This window comes from Equus asinus, chromosome 4 (genome assembly GCF_041296235.1).
Source record: "Equus asinus isolate D_3611 breed Donkey chromosome 4, EquAss-T2T_v2, whole genome shotgun sequence".
Lineage (NCBI taxonomy): Eukaryota > Metazoa > Chordata > Mammalia > Perissodactyla > Equidae > Equus > Equus asinus.
Genome location: NC_091793.1, coordinates 100,711,085 through 100,731,026, shown reverse-complemented (window position 1 = coordinate 100,731,026; position 19,942 = coordinate 100,711,085). Strand labels below are relative to the sequence as shown.

Sequence of the window (19,942 nt, the reverse complement as noted above, 5' to 3'; positions counted from 1 at the left end):
CTGTGCCTCTCTCCTTTGTAGTAACAACACAGCCAACTGGAAATTTTACTTTTAAAACCAGCCTCGTCTCCCTGAACTGACAGGTTTATTGTAGATTCCACTTCCTTTTCGTGCGCCAGACATTACCTCCTGCTCTCATCTTTTCAGAACCCAACGTGGATGCTGAGCACAGACCCAGAAGTTCTCCACCATAGCTGCACATTACAACTACCTTGGGAGCTTTAAAAAAATACTGATGCCAGGGTCCCACCCCAGACCACTTGAATCAGAATCTCTGGGGATGATGGTCCGTGCATTGGTGGTTTTTAAGAGCTCTCTGGGTGACTCTGACCACAGTGAGGGCTGAGCACTACTGGGCCAGCCAGCTTTCAGAAAACATGTGCTGCTGGTGGACTTTCTGTCGCAGGGTGGTTCTCTTTCTTCCACAAATGTGTGCCCCTTTGCCTGCTTCCTCTGCACATCTCCAACAAAGTTACATCAAAGGGGGCCGAAGGAAAGCATGTGCATTCAGAAATTAGGCTATGCACGGACAGGAGCAAATTTTAGACACCCTGTGCACACCCAACCAAAACAGAGGCTCAACTGAAACCTCCGAATGAGTAGAACATTCTTTCTGGCTAAATACCACACACTGGGAAAGCCATTAATTGAATTAAATTGATATAAATTGCTGCCTGGACTAAGGTGAAAAAGTAGTTCATTAACTCAGTACTGAAATTGGCCCTTAGCCCAAGGAATTTTCACTTCTTTTCACCCCTCCATACTTCAGCCACCATGGGTGTTATTAGTTAAAATATCATGGTACTGCTAAATCACAACATGAAATAATATTTTGAACACATCCAGAAGTGTTTAATAAATGGCTGGAGGAAAGCTGCTAAAAATACATATTAAACAGGTTAGAAAACTCATGTCTTACATAAACTAATATTCTCTTTTATCTACGGTAGTTTCCTCTTAATGAGATAGCTTATTACGTAAAGTTAATGGGTAGCTCAGGGTAAAGCTTCAACAATAAATCACTTAAACTCTCTCAGTGTCCTCCTCAGTCTATGATGACTGTAATAATGCCTACCTTGTGGTGTAACTCCTGTGAGTATTATCTAATCATGGTTACATTTCATGAGCACTCACTATTTGCCAGGTTATGGGTACTTTCCATGTTACGGGCTGGACACTCTTATTACTCCATTTTATAGAAAGGAACCTGAGGCTGGGCGAGGTACAATGACTTGGTGCATGAACTTAACCACTACCCCACCGGACCAGCCCCCTAAATATTTTTTATTTAAAGTAATAACAATTAATAATAAAAACTACTTTTGCTGAGTGTTTACTCTGTCAGTCACTGTTCTAAGCACTTTTCATATAGTAATTTATTTAATCTCCACAAGAAGCCAATGAAATGGCACTATTGTTATTCCAGTTCTGCAGATGAGGCAACTAAGGCACATGGAGGTCAAGTGACTTGCCCTAGTCAAACAGCTAGTGAGTGACAAAGCCAGGATCTGAAACTGACCCGCTGGCCCCAGAGCCCTGTCTGCCAACCTCCGCTTGTCCATCTGTGACCCTGGAGCCGAGTCCTGTGAGATGCCACCACCATCATCAATCCCTCTCAGCGTTGTCTTCAACTCCCTGTACACAATATCCTGATTGCATAACATCAATCTGGATGAAGCCCAGTACCCACCTTCTCCCTGCATGTACCTCGGCTGCTGAGCATCATTAAGGAAAAACATGATTCACTATAAATTCATGGTCCCTGACCGCATCTGGGCCCCTGGTTATGCCCAGATTGCCAGTTACATTTCTCTAGCAGCTCTCTCTGTGGACATCAGGGCCACTCTTACCTCCTCTCCCCAACTCCAGCTCTCCCCTTGTTCTCAGTAGATGCACTCCCCTGCTCCTTCGCTGAGAAACTAGAACCTAGTAGATAAGAGAACTCTCAACTCTGCCTTTACAGACTTACCTGTGTCCACAGCCATTATTTCCTTCATTCCTGCTATAATGGGAGGAATAACCTTCTTTTCCAAAGTGAATCCTTTTACTTTTTGTTCTGGAAACTTCTGCCTTCTCAGGGATCTCACTTTGACTTTTCCAACAGTAAGTATCTTTGACTTCTCCCTCTCTGCTGGATTCTTCCCATCAGCATTCAAGCATGCTCAAGTCTCTCATCTAAAAGATTGCATAATGAGTGGCCGGCCCAGTGGCACAGCAATTAAGTGCGCACGTTCCGCTTCGGCAGCCAGGGGTTTGCCAGTTCAGATCCTGGATGCGAACATGGCGCTGCTTGGCAAGCCATGCTGTGATAGGCATCCCACATATAAAGTAGAGGAATATGAGCTCAGGGCCAGTCTTCCTCAGTAAGAAGAGGAGGATTGGCAGCAGATGTTAGCTCAGGGCTAATCTTCCTCAAAAAAAAAAAAAAATCGCATAATGATAACAACAACAACATTTGCCCTCATCTCCAACCATAAACCCACAGCCTGTGCAGCTATTTTTCCTTTTCCCCACAACCACAAACTGCTTTAAAGAGTTGTCTACTTTTGGTATCTCTGTTCCTAGTCATCCTCAAACCACCAATGTTGAGTGTCTTCTGCCCTCAACTATTAGGAACACTCTCCCCAAGTTTATAACTTACCTCTGCGTCCCTAAATACAGTGTACGTTTCTGTTCTTAAATCCTTGACCTTTACAGAGCATCTGAAGCTGCTGATGGTTCTCTCCTTGAAACACTCCTCCTCAGCTTCTAGACACCTTACTCCCTCTCAGTCTGCTTCCCTAGCTGGCCCGTAAATGTTGTTGTCCCCTACGATTCTTTTCAGGCCTCTCTTCTCTCAACCTACAAAAATCACATCTACTCCCATGGCTTTAATTATTAACCACAGATAACCTCCAAATCTATGCTCCCATCCTGTTTCTGACTTTGATACCCATGCATGCAACTGCCCCCAAGACATTTCCACCTAAGTGTTTCATAAGCCTCTCAACATATTGCAAACTAAAGTCCTACACCACCCCCCCCCCACCCCAAACTAGTTTCTCAGTGGATGGAACCACTAGATTGGCCATGCCAGAAAGGGGACATCATTCCTGACAACTCTTCTTTCTCCTCAACACACCTGGTCAAATACTAAGTCTTGATGAGCCTTCCTCTTAAATATCTCACAAGGTATGTTCAGGTCTCCTAATCCTCACTGTCTGCCTTCTAGTCCAGACAAGGGCCATCTCTTTATCCAGACTCCTGCAGCAGCCTCCTAACCATTATGAATAGCTCACCTTCAATCCATTCTTGATACTAGAGCAGGAATGTTCTCTCTAAAATGTAACACATAAATCTTGTCACAATAAAACTCCTTAATGGCTTCCTGTTGGCTTTAGCATAAAGATTTTTAACACGATTTGGGAGCCCTAGCTTTCCTGTTGAGCCTCAGTGCTTCCAGAACCTCCCACCTCAATATCCAATCTCTCTACTACAAGAGTTTCTCAAGTACCTTATGTCCACTCTTGCCTCTATTCCCTCTGTCTGGAACATTTGTGGATTCCCTCTTGAGTCAGCTAAGTCTCTCTCCTCCCACTAGCCCCGCATTCCCATTCCCATTCCCATTTCCAGGCAACCACTAATCTGCTTTTTGTCACCACAGATTAGTCTACATTTTCCAGAATTTAATATAAATGGAATCATAAAGTATGTACTCTTTTTCTGTCTAGCTTCTTTCATTCAATGTAATTATTTCAAGACGCAGCCATGTTGTTGCATGCATCAATAGTTCATTGCTTTTTATTGCTGAGTAGCATTCCATTGTTTGGATATACCTAAACCTATTTATGCATTCATCCCTTAATGGGCAACTGAATTGTTTCCAGTTTTTTGCTATTACAAATAAAGCTCCTTCGAATATTCATGTGCAAATCTTATATGGACATATGCTTTCATTTTTCTTGGGTAAATACCTAGGAGTGGAATGGCTGAATCATACGGTCATTGTACTGGATTGAATAGTGTCCCCCAAAATTCACGTCCACCTGGAAGCTCAGAATGTGACTGTATTTGGAAATAGGATCTTTTTAGATGTAAATAGTTACAATGAGGTCTTATTGTTTAGGGTGGGCCCTACATCCAATGACTGATGTCCTTGTAAGAAGGTTATGTGAAGATATAGAGAGATAGACAGGAAAGAAGGCCGTGTGACAATGGAAGCAGAGATTGTATTAATGCAGCTGCCAAGGATTATTGTCAACACCAGAAGCTGGGAAAGAGACATGGAACAGAGTCTTCCTCAGCGCCTCAAGAAGGAACCAGCCCTGCTGACACTTTAATTTTGGGCTTCTGACCTACAAAATTGTGAGAGGAAAAAAGTCCTATTGTTTTAAGCCACCTAGGTGTGGTACTTTGTTATGGCATCTCTAGGAAACTAAGTAGGTATATGTTTTTTAACTTCTTAAAAGATGGCCAATCTGTTTTCCAAAGTGGTTGCACCATTTGACATTCTTATCAGCAGTATGTAAGAGCTCCAGTTTCTCCTCATCCTCGCTGATGCTTAGTATGGCCAGTCTTTTTAATTTTAACCATTCTAATAGGTGTATAGTATTATATCACTGTGGCTTAAATTTGCCTTTCCCTAATGCCCAGTGATCTTGAAAATCATTTCATGTGTTTATTCGCCATCTGCGTATCTTCTTTGGTGAAGTGTCTGTTCAAATCTTTTGCCCATTTCTTATTTGGGTTGTTTGTTTTCTTAGTATTGTGTTTGAGAGTTCTTTATATATTCTAGACACAAGTTCTTTATCAGATATATGATTTGCAAATATTTTGTCCCAGTTGGTGGCTTCTTTTCATTCTCTTAACTGTATCTTTTGAAGTCAGCTGAGTATTCGAGGTGCCAGTTTGGATCCCACTTTTTCTTGGAAGTTTTCTCTGAGACTCAAGCCTTGATAAGTGTCTCTTCTAAGTACTCGTTGAGTTTCAGATATACCTTATACCATGACATGTATTGTACTCTATTATAATTGTTTGGTTACTGTTTGTTTCTCCCCCAAGACTATAAACTCTACGATCATGGTCAAGAACTCATTCTGCCCTCTTCTCTGTTGTATCCTTGCACCAGCACAAAGATTGACAGAGCTGCTTGTCTTGGATATTCTCTGCTTGTCTCTCCAGCCTCACTGTCCATAGTCTTCACCCTGCTCCATGCTCTGGGAAGCTGACTTCTGTGGACCTCTTGCTCACTGCCGTCCAGCTGGTCCAGCCAATGGGAAGAGACCAGAGCGCAGAGAAGACCCGACAGTCCGTTTATTCTCTCAGCTCCCTCCCCTACAGGCGTCAGTGTTTGGTAGTAGCTGCTCTTCTCCTGTCCTGTTGGATGTTCACTGTCCCATAGGAACAGTTCTTTCAGGGCTCTTGTAACTACTCCCTGTCCTTGTTCCCTTAGGCCCAGGCATAATAAAGACAGCTTCCAGCACTTGCTAGAAAAAGGGGCTCTACCATCCTGTTTTTGTTTTCTTCCCTCTGCCCATACTTTGTAAATAGTCCCTTCATTAAACCTTCCCTACAAATCAGAGTCTCACCCTTTCTTGCCAAGACCCTGATTCCTACAGTGCTCAAAAAATATTTGTTAATTTGACCCTCACCATAACCCATACACTGGGTTTTAATCCCCGCAGTTTCTTTCAACTTATTTTCTTTCAGTTTATGTTTTCATTCAACATAATTCAGGTTTCTAATATTTTTCTTGAGTCTCAAATGACTCCAAACATTGTTATTTCTTTCAGGCTCCTTCCTTCCTTTCTTCATTCATTTAGCAGAAACTTTTTGAGAATTTATGAAGTGCCAGGAACTATGCTGCCCTGGCGATTCAAAGAGAAGGAAAATACAGTCAGGAACTCATGTTCAGGTGAGAGATAGAAATACCTAACTAATTCTAATTCAAAATGATAAGTTGAGCAATGGAAAGATATACAAACCTGGGTCAGGAGACCTCATGACAACAGGACGGTCCTTGGCAGCGCTGCTTCTGACCTCTCCTTTGCTCTTCTCTTTGCTGCCCCACTCCCTCCCCATACACTCACAGCTCCTGTGAAAGAATAGCGACAACATGCCAGGCTCTGTGCTAAGCACTGCACATCCTTATCTCATTTCATATAGCACCGCAGTGAGGTGTTTCACATAGGAAACCGAGGCTAAGTGGCTTGCTGGTAAGTGCAGAGCGCCTCTTTTAACCATTACATCACCTGCCACATGAATGTGAAATGGACACAAGACCTGGGTATGGGGAAGGATCATTTTCTCAATGGCTAAAAAGCTCTTTGCCACAGATTTCCACCTCAGAGCCACAACACTTCAGGAAGAGATGAAAAACTAGCTCTTTCTCAGACTTCTAATCATTGAAGAGGAAATGTGGTGTCAGTAGGGCAGGAAGCTGTCATCACCCTTCTTCATTACACTAATTGCTCTGAAGATGACATATGGCTGTTTCCTCTCTATCCTGTCCATATTCATAGCTCTGCTATTTTGGAATATTATCCGCAGTGGATTAGGGAAGGTTTTTTTCTTTTTTTCACTTTACAGAGGATAAAACTGAAGCAGGTGACTGTCTCACCCTGATGCCACAGCCAGTAGGAGGTAGTCCAATGTCCCAGTGACTGACCTCATTTGCCTGGGTGCCCGAATAACTGCCATTTGCTCCAGCCAGGCCCGCCTACTCGCTGTTCCCATTCAAGCATTTCTCACTCCAACCTTTGTATTTTTTCCACACAACTTCTTCCCAGCTTAGAATAACTTCTTCCTCCCAATATCCTCCACCTTATCTGAACACATCTAACCACGTGCAGTCATGCTGGCTTCCCCTGGTCTTTCTACCTTTTACACTCAGTGCCCTGTGCCTCACCAAAGATTAACATCAGGGTTGTGAATACCAGCTAATTATGCCACATGGATTGCACTTGGCTGCTGCAATAGCTGCCAGCCCACTCAGACCCGGCTGAATTGTCTACTTCAGGGATATTCTCACAGCACACAATGTGGTTCTGAGGCCATAGGGGAGACTGAAAAGTCCTTCGTGATTGAAGTCTGCAGAGTCCGGTATGCTGAAAGCATCCCTTTCTGCATGTTTTCAGGCAGGAATGCCGACTTCTACATATAATGACACGCTATTGACTCAATACTCACATTGGAACCTCTCACATCCTCTCAGCCCCGCCTCTTACTCCAGTCACCTCTGCAGTAGCCACCCCTGATTCGCTCTGGAGCAACTTGACAGCACCTCACCTCTGGCCATGCCATGCACCTGTTGCTGCCTGGCCCTAAGCTTCTCAGACGCCAAGGCGGGAGCCCATGCTGGAAGCTCACCAATGTGCAGAAGTGTGCAGAGGAGTTAATAACCCTAGGATCACCTTAACCAGCGGGGATGGTGAGCCCGTGGATAAATGCTCTGTCCTTCTCTCCTCAGAGCGGACAATTCTGAGGCATTCTGAGGTTCCTGCAAGACTGAGCACAGGCTGCTACTGCAGTAGACAGGGTAGCGGCTTTCCCTTCTTCCCTATTTCACTCTGATCTTCAATCCTACTCCCTGCCGGGGGCCTCATCCCAAGCTCTGCTTTCTGGAGAACCAGGCAATTCAGTTTATTCGTTTGCTTGGGCTGCCATAACCAAATAGCACAGATGGTGTGGTTTAAACAAGAGGAGTTTATTTCTCACAGTTGTGGAGGCTGGAAATCCAAGAAGAAGGTCCTGCAGGTTTTAGGTTTTGTTTTGGGTTTTTTTTTTTTTTTTTTGAGGAAGATTAGCCCTGAGCTAATATCTGCTGCCAATCCTCCTCTTTTTGCTGAGGAAGACTGGCCCTGAGCTAACATCCATGCCCATCTTCCTCTACTTTATATGTGGGATGCCTGCCACAGCATGGCCTGCCAAGTGGTGCCACGTCCACACCCAGGATCTGAAGCGGTGAACCCTGGGCCAGTGAAGCGGTGAACCCTGGGCCAGTGAAGCAGAACTCGCACACTTAACCGCTGCGCCACCAGGCTGGTCCCAGGGTTTAGTTTTTGATAAGCACTCTCTTCCTGGCATGCAGATGACCATCTTCTCATTGTGTCCTCACATGCATTTTCCTCATGGCCTGCAGGTAGAGAGAGCTCTCTCTTTTCTTCCTCTTCTTTCGAGCCCACCAATCCTATCTAGGACAGCCCCCACTCCCTACAATTTCATTTAACCATAACTCCTTAAGAGCCCTGTCTCCAAATACAATTATATTGGAGGTTCAACACTAGCAGACAGTGTTACCCAAAAGTATTGGTTTGATCTTGGCCAATAGGCAGCTGAGAAAGGCAAGGTCCTCCAAGATCCCACCACTTTCCTCTTTTTTTAGGACGATTGGCCCTGAGCTCACACCTGTTGCCAATCTTCCTCCCTTTTTTTTTGTTTTTCCTCCCCAATGCCCCAGTGCGTAGTTGTATATCCTAGTTGTAAGTCCTTCTAGTTCTTCTATGTGGGATGCAGCCACAGAATGGTGTGATGAGCTGTGTTTATGTCACTGCCCAGGATCTGAACTCATGGCAGTCAAAGCAGAGCCAACTGAACCACTACACCACAGCCGCCTCTCACCTTCCTCTTTTTAAAGCTCCCTTTTGCTTTCTTCCCTTCTCTGGCGTTTTAATGACTAACATCAAGGTACTATTCAGGAAAGGTCTTATATCAGCCTGTTCTTATGAATATTAAATGTTTCTAGTGTTCTGCTGATTATTTGAAAGACTACAGTTAGAAGGACTACGTTTTAGTCAGTTTTTCTCCTTCCTAGTTTAGGGAGTAACTTTTGCTAGATTAAGGAGTAACCTAGAGCAAATCACTTTGCCTTTCTAGATGGGTTTTCTCAGCTATAAAGGAGGATAACCCAGCTATTGTGCTGGGTTAGGGGGATCCGAGGAGAGGGGAGGGGAGGGGAATATTCTAAAACAGAAAAGAGCTCAACAATGAAAGAACCTTCGGGGTACTCTGGAGGGAGGAGGGTGGACACCCAGGCGCACCCCAGGCATCTCTAGTGGTCCGCATTCCAGAAGAGAGGAGGTCAAGAACGCTCCCAAAGCGCCTGGGTTCCCCGAGCAGCTCCATTAATTCTAAACAGCCTGCTGCCAAACCCGCAGTGTTTACCAGAATCTGGGAGATTTGCAAACCCAGATGTCAGACTTCCTGGCCCAGAGATTCTCAACTCGCTCACTCCCAACTCCTATTCAGCCTCCCCCAGGAAAGACAGAGGAGGCTGGAAGCAGGAGGAACGTGCATGGGGCAGCCTCCCCCCTCGTCCCTCCCCCCTACAAAGGCAGGAATTTCTGGGATGGGCAGATGGTCCACCCCCTCTTCCTCCTCCTTCTCCAGGCCGGAGTGCGTAGGGCGGGGAAAACCCTGCGACTTCCCGGTCTTCCAGCCCAGAGGCCCCAGCGCCTGCACACTGTGGCCGCAGGGGTGACGGAGTGGGTCTCGGAGGGCGCAGGGGGTGGCGAGGCCCGGGCAGGGTGGAGCGCGGAGGAAGGTGCGGTCCCACCTCCCGCGCCGAGGGGCGGCGCGCCCGGGCTGCAGCGCTGGTCCCTGCCGGCGCGACCCGGCTGAGGGCGAGTCCAGTGGTTAGCGATGCTGCTGCCTTCGCTGCTGCTGGTGCTGCTGTTGGGGGCACCATGGGGCTGCGCCCAGAGCGCGGCGGCGGCGCTTACCCCCGAGCGGATCCTCGAGTGGCAGGGTGAGTGTCCCCCCGGGCCAAAGGGACCAGATCGGCACAGCCGGGGCTGGAGTGGTGAAGGGAGAGGAGGAAGGGGCGACGCTGAGGGCGGGCGAACGCAGCAAGGGCGGCCGAGTTTATATGGTGGCAGCATCTCTATAGTCCTGAGAAAGCCCTGTGGATGGGCCAGTCCTGCATCCGGAGGGGCCTGCACCCCGTTCTCCCGACTCCGCAACCCTTCCTCCTGCCCCGTATCCTCCAGGCTCCTGCAGGGAGCGCGGTGAGCGGCGGGGTCTGAGCTCGCAGGCAACTTGACCCAGCTCTGACCCAGGAAAAGCGGGGCATAGGAGGACAGGAGACTTTTCAAAATGTAAACTCCTGAGTTGTTTATTTGGGAGGACCATCTCTCGGATAAATGATGGCAAAAAAGATGTCCCATTTCGTCCCCCCCCAAAGCAGGCCGTCTAGGTGTGCACCACCACCTGCAAAATGGCCCCAAGCCAGGCCTCTCCCCTCTTCCCCTTCAGGGAAAGAAAACTTACTCTTCTCTATTAACGCCTCATAGACTAAATGTGAGAGAGGAGACCCTGTGGCCTGGGTGAGCTGTGTGAGCTGGAGCAAATTACCCTCTTTGCGCCTCAGTTTCTCTCTTCCGAAAAATGGTGTCCGTGATATGCATAGGACCAGTGAGGATTAAATGACTTCTGTAAGGCACTTGGTGTGCCAGGGAGCGAGACTTCCTTCAGTTACCCCCGCAACACACACGCGCACACACGAACCTGTTCACCAAACATTTATTGAGCACCTACTACCACTTCCGAAAAAGTGGGCCATAAAAACCTTGTGAATAGCGGCGGAGCATGGTCTGATAGAGCCCGGGAAGGGGAGAGGAGGACGCAAAAGAAGGCCGGGTTCTGCTCTGCCGTTCACGGGGTCGCCAGGAATCGGAAGCGACTCCACGGCTCTAACAACAAATTTCACGTAAGACTAATAAAGAGACGTGCAAAGGGACTCGAGGAGACGTTGTCCTGCAGGGACTCACATGCTTGAATAACTGCATCGGCCGCCTCTGAGGCAAAGAAGCCAGTGTCCAAACGTCAAAGCCCATATATGAAGGGAGGGGGACGGAGGGGGAAGTTAAGTAAACCGGGAGAAGCCTCCTGACAGCCTCTCTCCTCTCTGCCTCTGGGATAAGTTTGGAGAGAAGGGGTAAGGCAAGGTGTAATCTATGTCTGTGCTCATTTTTTTTTCCTTCTCCACGTCCTATGTATACGTTTTTGAGGTCGTCTTTCTGGACTGAATTCTCTAGCACTCCCCGGAGGCTTTCTCAGGGACTGGTTGAGTAATTCTCATTCTAAAGTGGCCATAGGTCAGAGATCTCTTACCTTCTTGGTCAGTTCAATAAAAATGCTCCTGTGGATGCACATCTGGCCCCATGATGTGATCCATGTCCACTGTGAGTTTACCGTACACTGCTTTTTCCTCTACATTTTGAAATGAGGGCTTTGCCGGAGTACCAGGTATCTAGAATACAGCAGCTGGACAGAAGCTGGCCGCGAGCCATGCAGAGAGAATGCGCTGGTGATCCTCTGAGCCAGGGTTAGCACCATGGGCTAATCCCTACTATATGCAGCAGACCCAAATCCTGGCCTGAAATCATTTCTAATCAGTGCCTTGTTTTCAGTAGTCAAGGACACTCTGAAGTTAGAACCATCTGCTACCTCCTGTGCACCCCAGGCGACAGTTTGCAAATCTGAAGGCCTTTGAAATAATAGGCACGGAGATTTCTCAAATATGAAAATGCTGCTACCAATTTGCTAAAGAGCAGGAGATTATGTGGCGTTGAATGTACCAATCCTCACACAGTCTCCCATCTATGACTGCAATCACCACATCAGCAGAATTTCAAGCATAACCTAAACGAGCTTGAAAGCAAGTTTTTCCTGTCTGTACAAAGATGGAAAAACAAAATCTTAGCATTGCAAGGGATCTGAGATACTGTCTGCTCCAACCATCCATTTTTCAGATGTGGAAGCTGAGATACAGCCGTGGTATTTTTAGTCGTGTTTTTGGGTGCCTCACTTTACCGCTGTGTTCTCTATACCATGTTGACTTACTTTTAGCCATGATGGGCATCTACAGAGCAACCAGGAGAAAATATGCACCACTTCAGTTTCAAATCTGCCAATAGGGATATGTAATAATGCAAGGCGGATTATGCATATAGTATTTTTCTTCTGACTTGTTGATATGCATTGTTCCATATGTATTATGATTGATCTGATATGTATTATAAGCATCCCAGCCTTGGGAGGCAGATGGTGGGTGGCGTTGTGCTGACTTCTTAATCATTTGTCAAAAATTTCGTGTTCAAAAATCAGTAGATGCAGTGTCATATAGTAGTTAAGTTCATGGGGTCTGGAGCCAGACTGTCTGGGTTCAAATCCTGGGTCTACCAATTCCAAGCTGTGTGACCATGGGCAAGTTACTTAACCTCTGTGTGCCTAAGTTTCCTCATATGTAAAAATGGAGCTAGTAATAGTGCTTACCCAAGTGTTGTCCTTTTATTTCAATATCACCACAGCTCCCTCTTCCTCTGCCAGTCCGGACCATTTTGACAGGTTGACAGCCCTGTAACAATTATTTACTGCCCTGCAAACTGCACTGTACTTAGCATGTCTCCTACCTCCTGCAGCCTGTCTCCTACCTCTTGCAACCTCCAGCTGGCTATACCAAGGGGCTTCATTGTGGTTCTGGTGTCTGAGCTCTTCTTCTAGTAAAGTGCTAAAACATAGTAACTTCACTCACTCAAGTACCCCCAATCATGGCAGGGCAGGAGAGAGAATGCAGAAGGGTCTAGGCTCTGTGGAAGTTGCTAAAGGAAATGAACTGGGGGCAAGTAAAAGAATTTTGAAGCTACATTGAGGGCTGAGAATTATCAATGTGAAATGGCCCCAACCAGCACAGTAGGAGAGTTCCCTCTGCAGCATTCGTCTGCCCAGCAGCAGCAGTGAGGGAGTCCAAGGCTGTATCAGTCCTTGGGGATGGTCAGGGTAGGCTCTTCTGAATGAGCAGTGACCAAAGGAAGTGAGGGTGCTGATGAGCGTGAAGTTAAAGTGGGGTCCTGGGGAGAAGAGGGCGAACCTGGGGTGGGGGTGGGGGGGTGGGGGCGTCTCTTGACATCCCGTGCCAATGGGAGGGGATGAGGAGCTGGAGGCCTCAGTTGTTCATTCATTATCTGTTGAGCACTGTGTGCTTTATCTCCCTGTCTTGGTTTGGGTTCACCCAAAAGCAGTAACTGAGACATGTATTTATTTGGGTGCAAATAGTTGATTTTGGAGGTAATTCTAGAAGGTGTGGTGAGGGAGTGAGGAAATGAGACAGGGAAGTGAAGAAAGAAAGCTGTTACAGGCAACTGAGGCTCAGTTGCACAAGGCCCCCTGAGGGACTGGGAGAATATGGTGGACACACTGAGGGGCGGGAAGTACAGGTACTTAGAACCCCCACCCCTCATTGATGGAGGGTTCCTGACGTCCCCATTGATGGAAGTCTCCTCAGCCTGCGTGGAACACCATCAGGCATGGAGACACAGAAAGTCAGTTGGAGTATATGGGAACCGTCTCAGGTGAGTGAGCCCCAGGGGAGGTGCCATGGGTAGGGAACTAACAGAATCTGTTACTCACTCCCAGACTGGAGAGAGAAAAATATGAGCAGGATATGATACTATTCGCAAGAGGCTGAGAGTCCAGAAACAGATAAAGAAACACAAACAATTTCAAAACAGTGCAGTAGATGTTATGATAGCAAGGAATGAACAAAGAGCTAGAGGGATGCAGAGGCGGGAACTGGCCTGAGGAGCTGGGAACTCACAAAAGGGCATTTGTTTTCCTGAAGGATAAGTAGGTAGTTGCCACATCAAAAAAGGAGAAAGAGCATTCAAGGGAAAGCGTGGAATATGTGCACAGCACAGAATCACGTGTTGGGCAATAGTAGTTTAATGGGCTGAAAGTTCTAGTCCAGGCTCTTTTGGATGGAGGAAAAAGAGCCACTGAAGGTCACTCAGGCAAAGGTGGGGCTGTAGGTATGGGGACCAGGATCTCAAGGGGACCCAAGGACAGGCTCTCTTGTGCAACCAGCCCTCCTGGGAACTGAGAACTGGCCACTGGAATGAAGCAGCTCCTTTCTCTCTCGGGCCACATGGTGGTCCCATTTGGTTCTCTTTCTGTGGACTGGTATCTTCTGCTTTCATGTGCAGGACTTTCACATGTAGCTCCCATAGCTTCTTTGGAAGAGTCGTAATTTCCTGGGAGAGGAATCTGGACACACTGGTCACAGCATTCTGGCCAGTCCCTGTGCTCCGCCCTTGAATCTGAGGCCTTCCCATGGCTCGTAGGCCATGGGAGGGGCATGAGGAGCACACAGGGATGCTGCCCCATCAGGGGCCATGGGTGGAGTAAATCCCCAGAAGAGGGTCAGGGCAGAACAAGAAGCTGTGCCGTGTCTATATTTGGGAGCATGCGAGAGATGAGGAAGTGAAGATTTTGGTCAAAGGCACTCTGCTTATGGGAAAACAATTCTGGTTGGGTGAAGTGGGTACTGCTGAGAAGAGCCTTGTGAGTTTTAACAAAGGGGAACCAGATCACACTTTTAAGTTTAGGAATGCCATGGTCAGTTTGCACCTTGAAGAGGATGATTCTGGAGGGTAGCAAAGAGACCATCTGGAAGGTTAAAGCAATTGCCTGTAAAGAAAGATGCTGATGACCCGAACTAAGTCAGAACCAGTAGGAATATTGAGGAGCAGAAAGTTTGGATTCAAGAAATATGGGTTAAAAAGGAAGAAAATAAAAATAATAGACAGTGAAAATCAAGAGATGGAAGAAATGACAGAATGTAATTATACAATGGAAATAACAAGTTTTGGAGGTGGCTCCATTCTCAGTAGTGACTGGATCCAAGCTATGGTTATAGGAGTGATCACTAAAGTGGAGAACAGGTGAAAGAAGGTCCTTGGAGCAGAGGAGGTTGAAGAACCGAGAGTCCAGAGCCGTACAGACATGCGTGTCTGGAATAAAAGTTTCATCAAAGAATACCCTTACTGGGGCAGCCCAGTGGTGTAGTGGTCAAGTTCGTGCATTCCACTTCTGCAGCCCAGGGTTCACGAGTTCGGGTCCTGGGCGTGGACCTAGCACCACTCATCAAACCATGCTGTGGCAGCATCCCACATAAACTAAAGGAAGATTGGCATAGGTGTTAGCTCAGTGACAATCTTCCTCAAGCAAAAAGAGGAGTATTGGCAACAGATGTTAGCTCAGGGCCAATCTTCCTCAGAAAAAAAAATACCCTTACCTAATATGATGTGCTGCTACTTTGTACTCTGTGCCATTCTATTTTGTTTTGTAGTGCTGGTCATGACACACTAAATTGATTTCATGACCCATTAATGAGCCACGACCTGTGGTGGAGAAAACACTGGGCTAGGGTGTTAGATCATCTGTGTGAAAGGTAAAACCTCTGAGATAGAAAGGACAACATGGTGCCTGATGGTATCACGTAGTGAATACGAGGAAGGGGTTCAGGGCAGTGCACTACAATGCAGAGGAAGAGAAGAAAGGATGCCCTGTGGGAGAGCTTTCTGAAAAAGGGTGATGAGACCCGCCACCTGAAGACAGCAGTGGGCAGAAGTCGTGACCCTGAAATTTCCCCCACAGGTTCCATTTCTTATAGGAAGGTAAAAATGCCACTCTCTGCTGCTCCTAATAGTATCTAACACTTGGGGAGTGGTTACTGTGTGCCATTTTACATTCATTAGCACACTGAATCCTCCCCATGATCAGGTAGGTATTATTAATACACACCCTTCATTTACATGAAGAAGGGGTAAGCAACTTGCACCTACAGGAATTTGTAGCGTGGGGATGTGAACCAGGCGGTGGAGCACTAATGCAAAGTACCTCTGGATAGCCTTGTGACCCCACAAAGTAGTTCATTCTGTGTCCCACTGTTTGCTGGGAGCTTGTGATCTGATTTCATGGCAGGAGGCACAGGAAGCCAGCCTCTTGTTCTCTGCAACTCCTCCTTTTCCAAACTAGTACTTCCACGTGTAGGAGTGTATATATTCATAAAGCAGAAATCTGGAAAGCTATTGATTTTCTAAAAACTGTTCTAGGCAATTCCTACAGCCCTGGACAACAAGCCATTCTCCTAATGTGGAGATTTGGAATTTAAAAGCATGATCAGATACTAGTTTAGCTGCCCTTCCTGGCCGTAAATCATTCCAACCATCTGACTCCATTTTTCCCATCTCTCTCCGTCATCTCTAGAATCTTTTCCACTTCCATACTCTCTCATCCCAGCTTTTCTGACTGGCTCTTTTCCTCACGAGCCTTTGGGAGTCAGCGTAGATTTTTAGTATTCCTGGACCTTTTACTCTTTCTCATTAAGCTCCTACCCTCTTTTCCTATTGTTGGTTGTCGCAGTAACTGATACCACACAATGCAGGTTCCAAGCCAGTGACCAGAAGGGCTGAGCCACACAGAGAGCTCAGCTGTCCTGTCAGCTCCCCTTCCTTGACCTAACAATTTGCTTATTTATCTCGGGTTTTCTGCAGAAATGATTCCTTTGTTTTGCCTCTTCTGAGCTCATCCCTCTGCAGTGAATCCTCACATGATCGTCAAAGTCACGTATTTGAGACATTTATAGACTCCTGCCTCCATTTTCTTTTAGAAATTATCCTTGAAAGCCTTTTAGGAGATGTTCCACTGCAAAGCCAGGAACATGTTATATTTTTTGAATTGATCAGAATGAAAAGAAATATTATAGTTCACAAAAGAAACAAACAACACCTTATAAACACCATATTAAGACATTTGGGGGAAAATATTTTATAAAGCCACTCAAAAAAATGGAGGAATATTTTTTGAATTTCTATAAATTGTGTTCTGTGATAAAGAGCTAAACAAAACAGACAAGAGGTTTCTGCTTTCATGTGTGACCACATGACTTTTTAATTTATGATACTTTCCAGACTACCACAGTTCCAAAGAAATATGCTAATAAGAAAGGCCCACTGTTTCTGGCTCTTGGCATTCTTTTCTTGAGTGCTTTCCTTTTCGATTATGAAAATATAAACAGGAAATTCTAAGTGATTATCTAACTATGAACACTGTTGTCTTATTTTGCACTGTCCATGTTCAAGTTTAAGATTTGCGTTTCTCTTATTAATAAATACAAAGTGACCATAGTAACTGAGGTAATCCTTAACAGGATCCTGTGATCCTATAAACCCATTGCGGAGACGGGGAAACCAAGGCAGATACTCTTTAGCTTCAAGCAGTTTTGCCCTAAAAAAGTGCTCTGTAGTTTGCCAAAGTCTTTCTTCCATAGTCTTAGCCTGGTTCACATGAGAACAGAGTGGGTTTCATGGGCATGTGACCCATGTAGTCACACAGGGCCTCATGCTCAGCAAGCCCTTAAACTTAAGGTTTAATACTCTGGTTTTGAGTTTTGGAATTCGTAATAATTTTAATATTTGAATTTGTGTGTTGGGCATGAAGTCCCGTGGGACAATGGAGCATGAGCCAGGGCCTTGGAGCTTTGGCTCAAGCTCAGTCCCACCTCATGTCACCTCCCTACCTCTCCTGGATGGGTTTTCAGCCTCCTGTCCCCATTCCAGCTCTCTGCCTGCCGTGGCAACTGGGTTGCGTTGGGGTTGGGGGACTGGGTGTCCAGGGCCTGGGAGCAGACGGCCAGTGGCATCTACAGCAGAGCAGGGCAGTGGCTGACCCCGCTGGGCTGGCAGCACCACTGCGTGTTAGACAGGGACTGAGTGAGAAGCTGTCACCTAATCTCGATCCAGGTACCGAGGGTGTTCCCAGCACTTTCTGACTAGGAGGCTCCAATCCCTCATGGGCCCATGGGAAGTGGAGATTGATTTGACTTCCCTGCCCCAGCCAGGGCCTCACATTTTTATTTTACTCTGGGTCCTCCAAATTAGGTAGCCAGCCTGAACAAAAAGCATAGGGACTGTTACAGGTTGAATTGTGTCCCCATCAAAATTTACACGTTGAAGTCCTAACCCTCCAATGCCGAGAATGAGACCTTATTTGGAGATAGGGTCTTTATAGAGGCAATCAAGTTACAATGAGTTGATTAGAGTGGGCCCTGATTTAATATGACTGATGTCCTCATAAGAAGGGGAAACTTGGACACAGAAATATGCACAGAGAGTAGATGATATGAAGAAACACAGGGAGAAGACAGCCTTCTGCAAGCCAGGGAGAACAGCCTGGTACAGATCCGTCCCTCGCAGCCCTCCAAAGGAGCCAGCCCTGCTGACACCTTGAGTTTTGACTTGCAGCCTCTAGATCTGTAAGACAATAAATTTATGTTGTTTAAGCCCCTCAGTTTGTGGCAGTACAGGCATACCTCAGAGAGATTGCGGGTTCAGCTCCAGACCACTGCAATAAAACAAATATTGCGGTAAAGAGTCACAAGAATTTTTTGGTTTCCCACTGCATATGAAAGTTATGCTTACAGGGTATGGTGGTCTATTAAGTGTGTGTTAGCGTTGTGTCTAAAAAAACAATGTATATACTTTAATTAAAAAATACTTTATTGCTTAAAAAATGCTAACTATCATCTGAGCCTTCAGCAAGTTGTAATCTTTTTGCTGGTGGAGTGTCTTGCCTCAATGCTGATGGCTGCTGACTGGTCAGGTGGGAGTGGCTGTGGCAATTTCTTAAAATAAGACAACAGTGAAGTTTGCTCCATGAATTGACTCTTCCTTTCACAAATGACTTTTCTGTAGCATGGCATTTTGATGGCATTTTACCCACAGTAGAACTTCTTTCAAAATTGGATCAGTCCTCTCAAACCCTGATGCTGCTTTATCAACTAAGTTTATATAATATACTAAATCCTTTGTTGTCATTGCAGCAATTTTCACAGCATCTTCAACAAGAGAAGATTCCATGTCAAGAAACCACTTTCTTTGCTCATCCCTAAGAAGCAACTCCTCATTCAAATTTTATCATGAGATGGCAGCAATTCAGTCACAACTTCAGGCTCTACTTCTAATTCTAGTTCTCTTGCTATTTCCTCCACATCTGCAGTTACTCCCTCCATGGAAGTCTTGAACCCCTCAAAGTCATCCATGAGGGTTGGAATCAAGCTCTTCCAAGCTCCTGTTAATGTTAGTATTTTGACCTCTTCCCATGAATCACAGATGTTCTTATGGCATCTAGAATAGTGAATCCTTTCCGGAAGGTTTTCCATTTACTTTGCCCAGATCCATCAGAGGAATCACCATCTATGGCGGCTATAGCCTTATGAAATGTATTTCTTAAATAATAAGACTTGAAAGTCTAAATTACTCCTTGATCCATGGGCTATAGCATGGATGTTGTGTTAGCAGGCATGAAACCAACATTAATTTCATTGTATATCTCCATCAGAGCCCTTGGATGACCAGGTGCATTGTTGATCAGCAGTAATATTTTGAAAGGAGTCTTTTTTTCTGAGGAGTAGGACTCAACAGTGGGCTTAAGATATTCAGTAAACCATGTCATAAACAGATGTGCTGTCATCCAGGCTTTGTTGTTCTATTTATAGAGCACAGGCAGAGTAGATTTAGCATAATTCTTTAGGGCCCTAGGATTTTTGGAATGGTAAATGAGCACTGGCTTCAACTTAAAGTCAGCAGCTGCATTAGCCCCTAACAAGAGAGTCACTCTGTTCTTTGAAGCTTTGAAACCAAGCATTGACTTCTCCTCTCTAGCTATGAAAATCCTAGATGGCATCTTCTTCAGGCTGTTTCATCTCCATTGAAAATCTGTTGTTTAGAGTAGCCACCCTCATTAGTTATGTTAGCTAGATCTTTTGGACAACTTGCTGCAGCTTCTACATCAGCATTTGCTTCTTCACCTTGCACTTTTATGCTATGGAAATGCTTCTTTCCTTAAACCTCATGAATAAAGCTCTGCTTGCTTCAACCTTTTCTTCTGTAGCTTCCTCACCTCTCAGCCTTCATAGAATTGAAGAGAGTTAGGTCCTTGCTCTGGATTAGGTTTTGGCTTAAGGGGAATGTTGTGGCTGGTTTGATCTCCTATCCAGACCACTGCAGCTTTCTCCATATCAGCAATAAGTCTGTTTGGCTTTCTTATCATTCGTATGTTCACTGGAGTAGCACTTTTAATTTCCTTCAAAAACTTTTCCTTTGCATTCACAACTTGGCAAATTGTT

General features: G+C 45.8%; 1 protein-coding gene across 4 annotated transcripts in view; it reads left to right on the top strand.

The window, feature by feature from the left end:
* Positions 1-9,403: 9,403 nt before the first annotated feature.
* Positions 9,404-19,942, top strand: part of PLA2R1 (phospholipase A2 receptor 1) — a 107,776-nt gene continuing 97,237 nt past the window's right edge. For 2 of the 4 annotated variants that reach the window (XM_014859885.3, XM_014859866.3), the window contains exon 1: positions 9,404-9,724. In XM_014859885.3, coding sequence (XP_014715371.3) covers positions 9,619-9,724 — 106 coding nt within the window. In that variant the 5' untranslated portion in view covers positions 9,404-9,618. The remainder of the gene's footprint in view (positions 9,725-19,942) is intronic. The other 2 variants (XM_070507942.1, XM_070507941.1) reach the window with 2 other exon arrangements.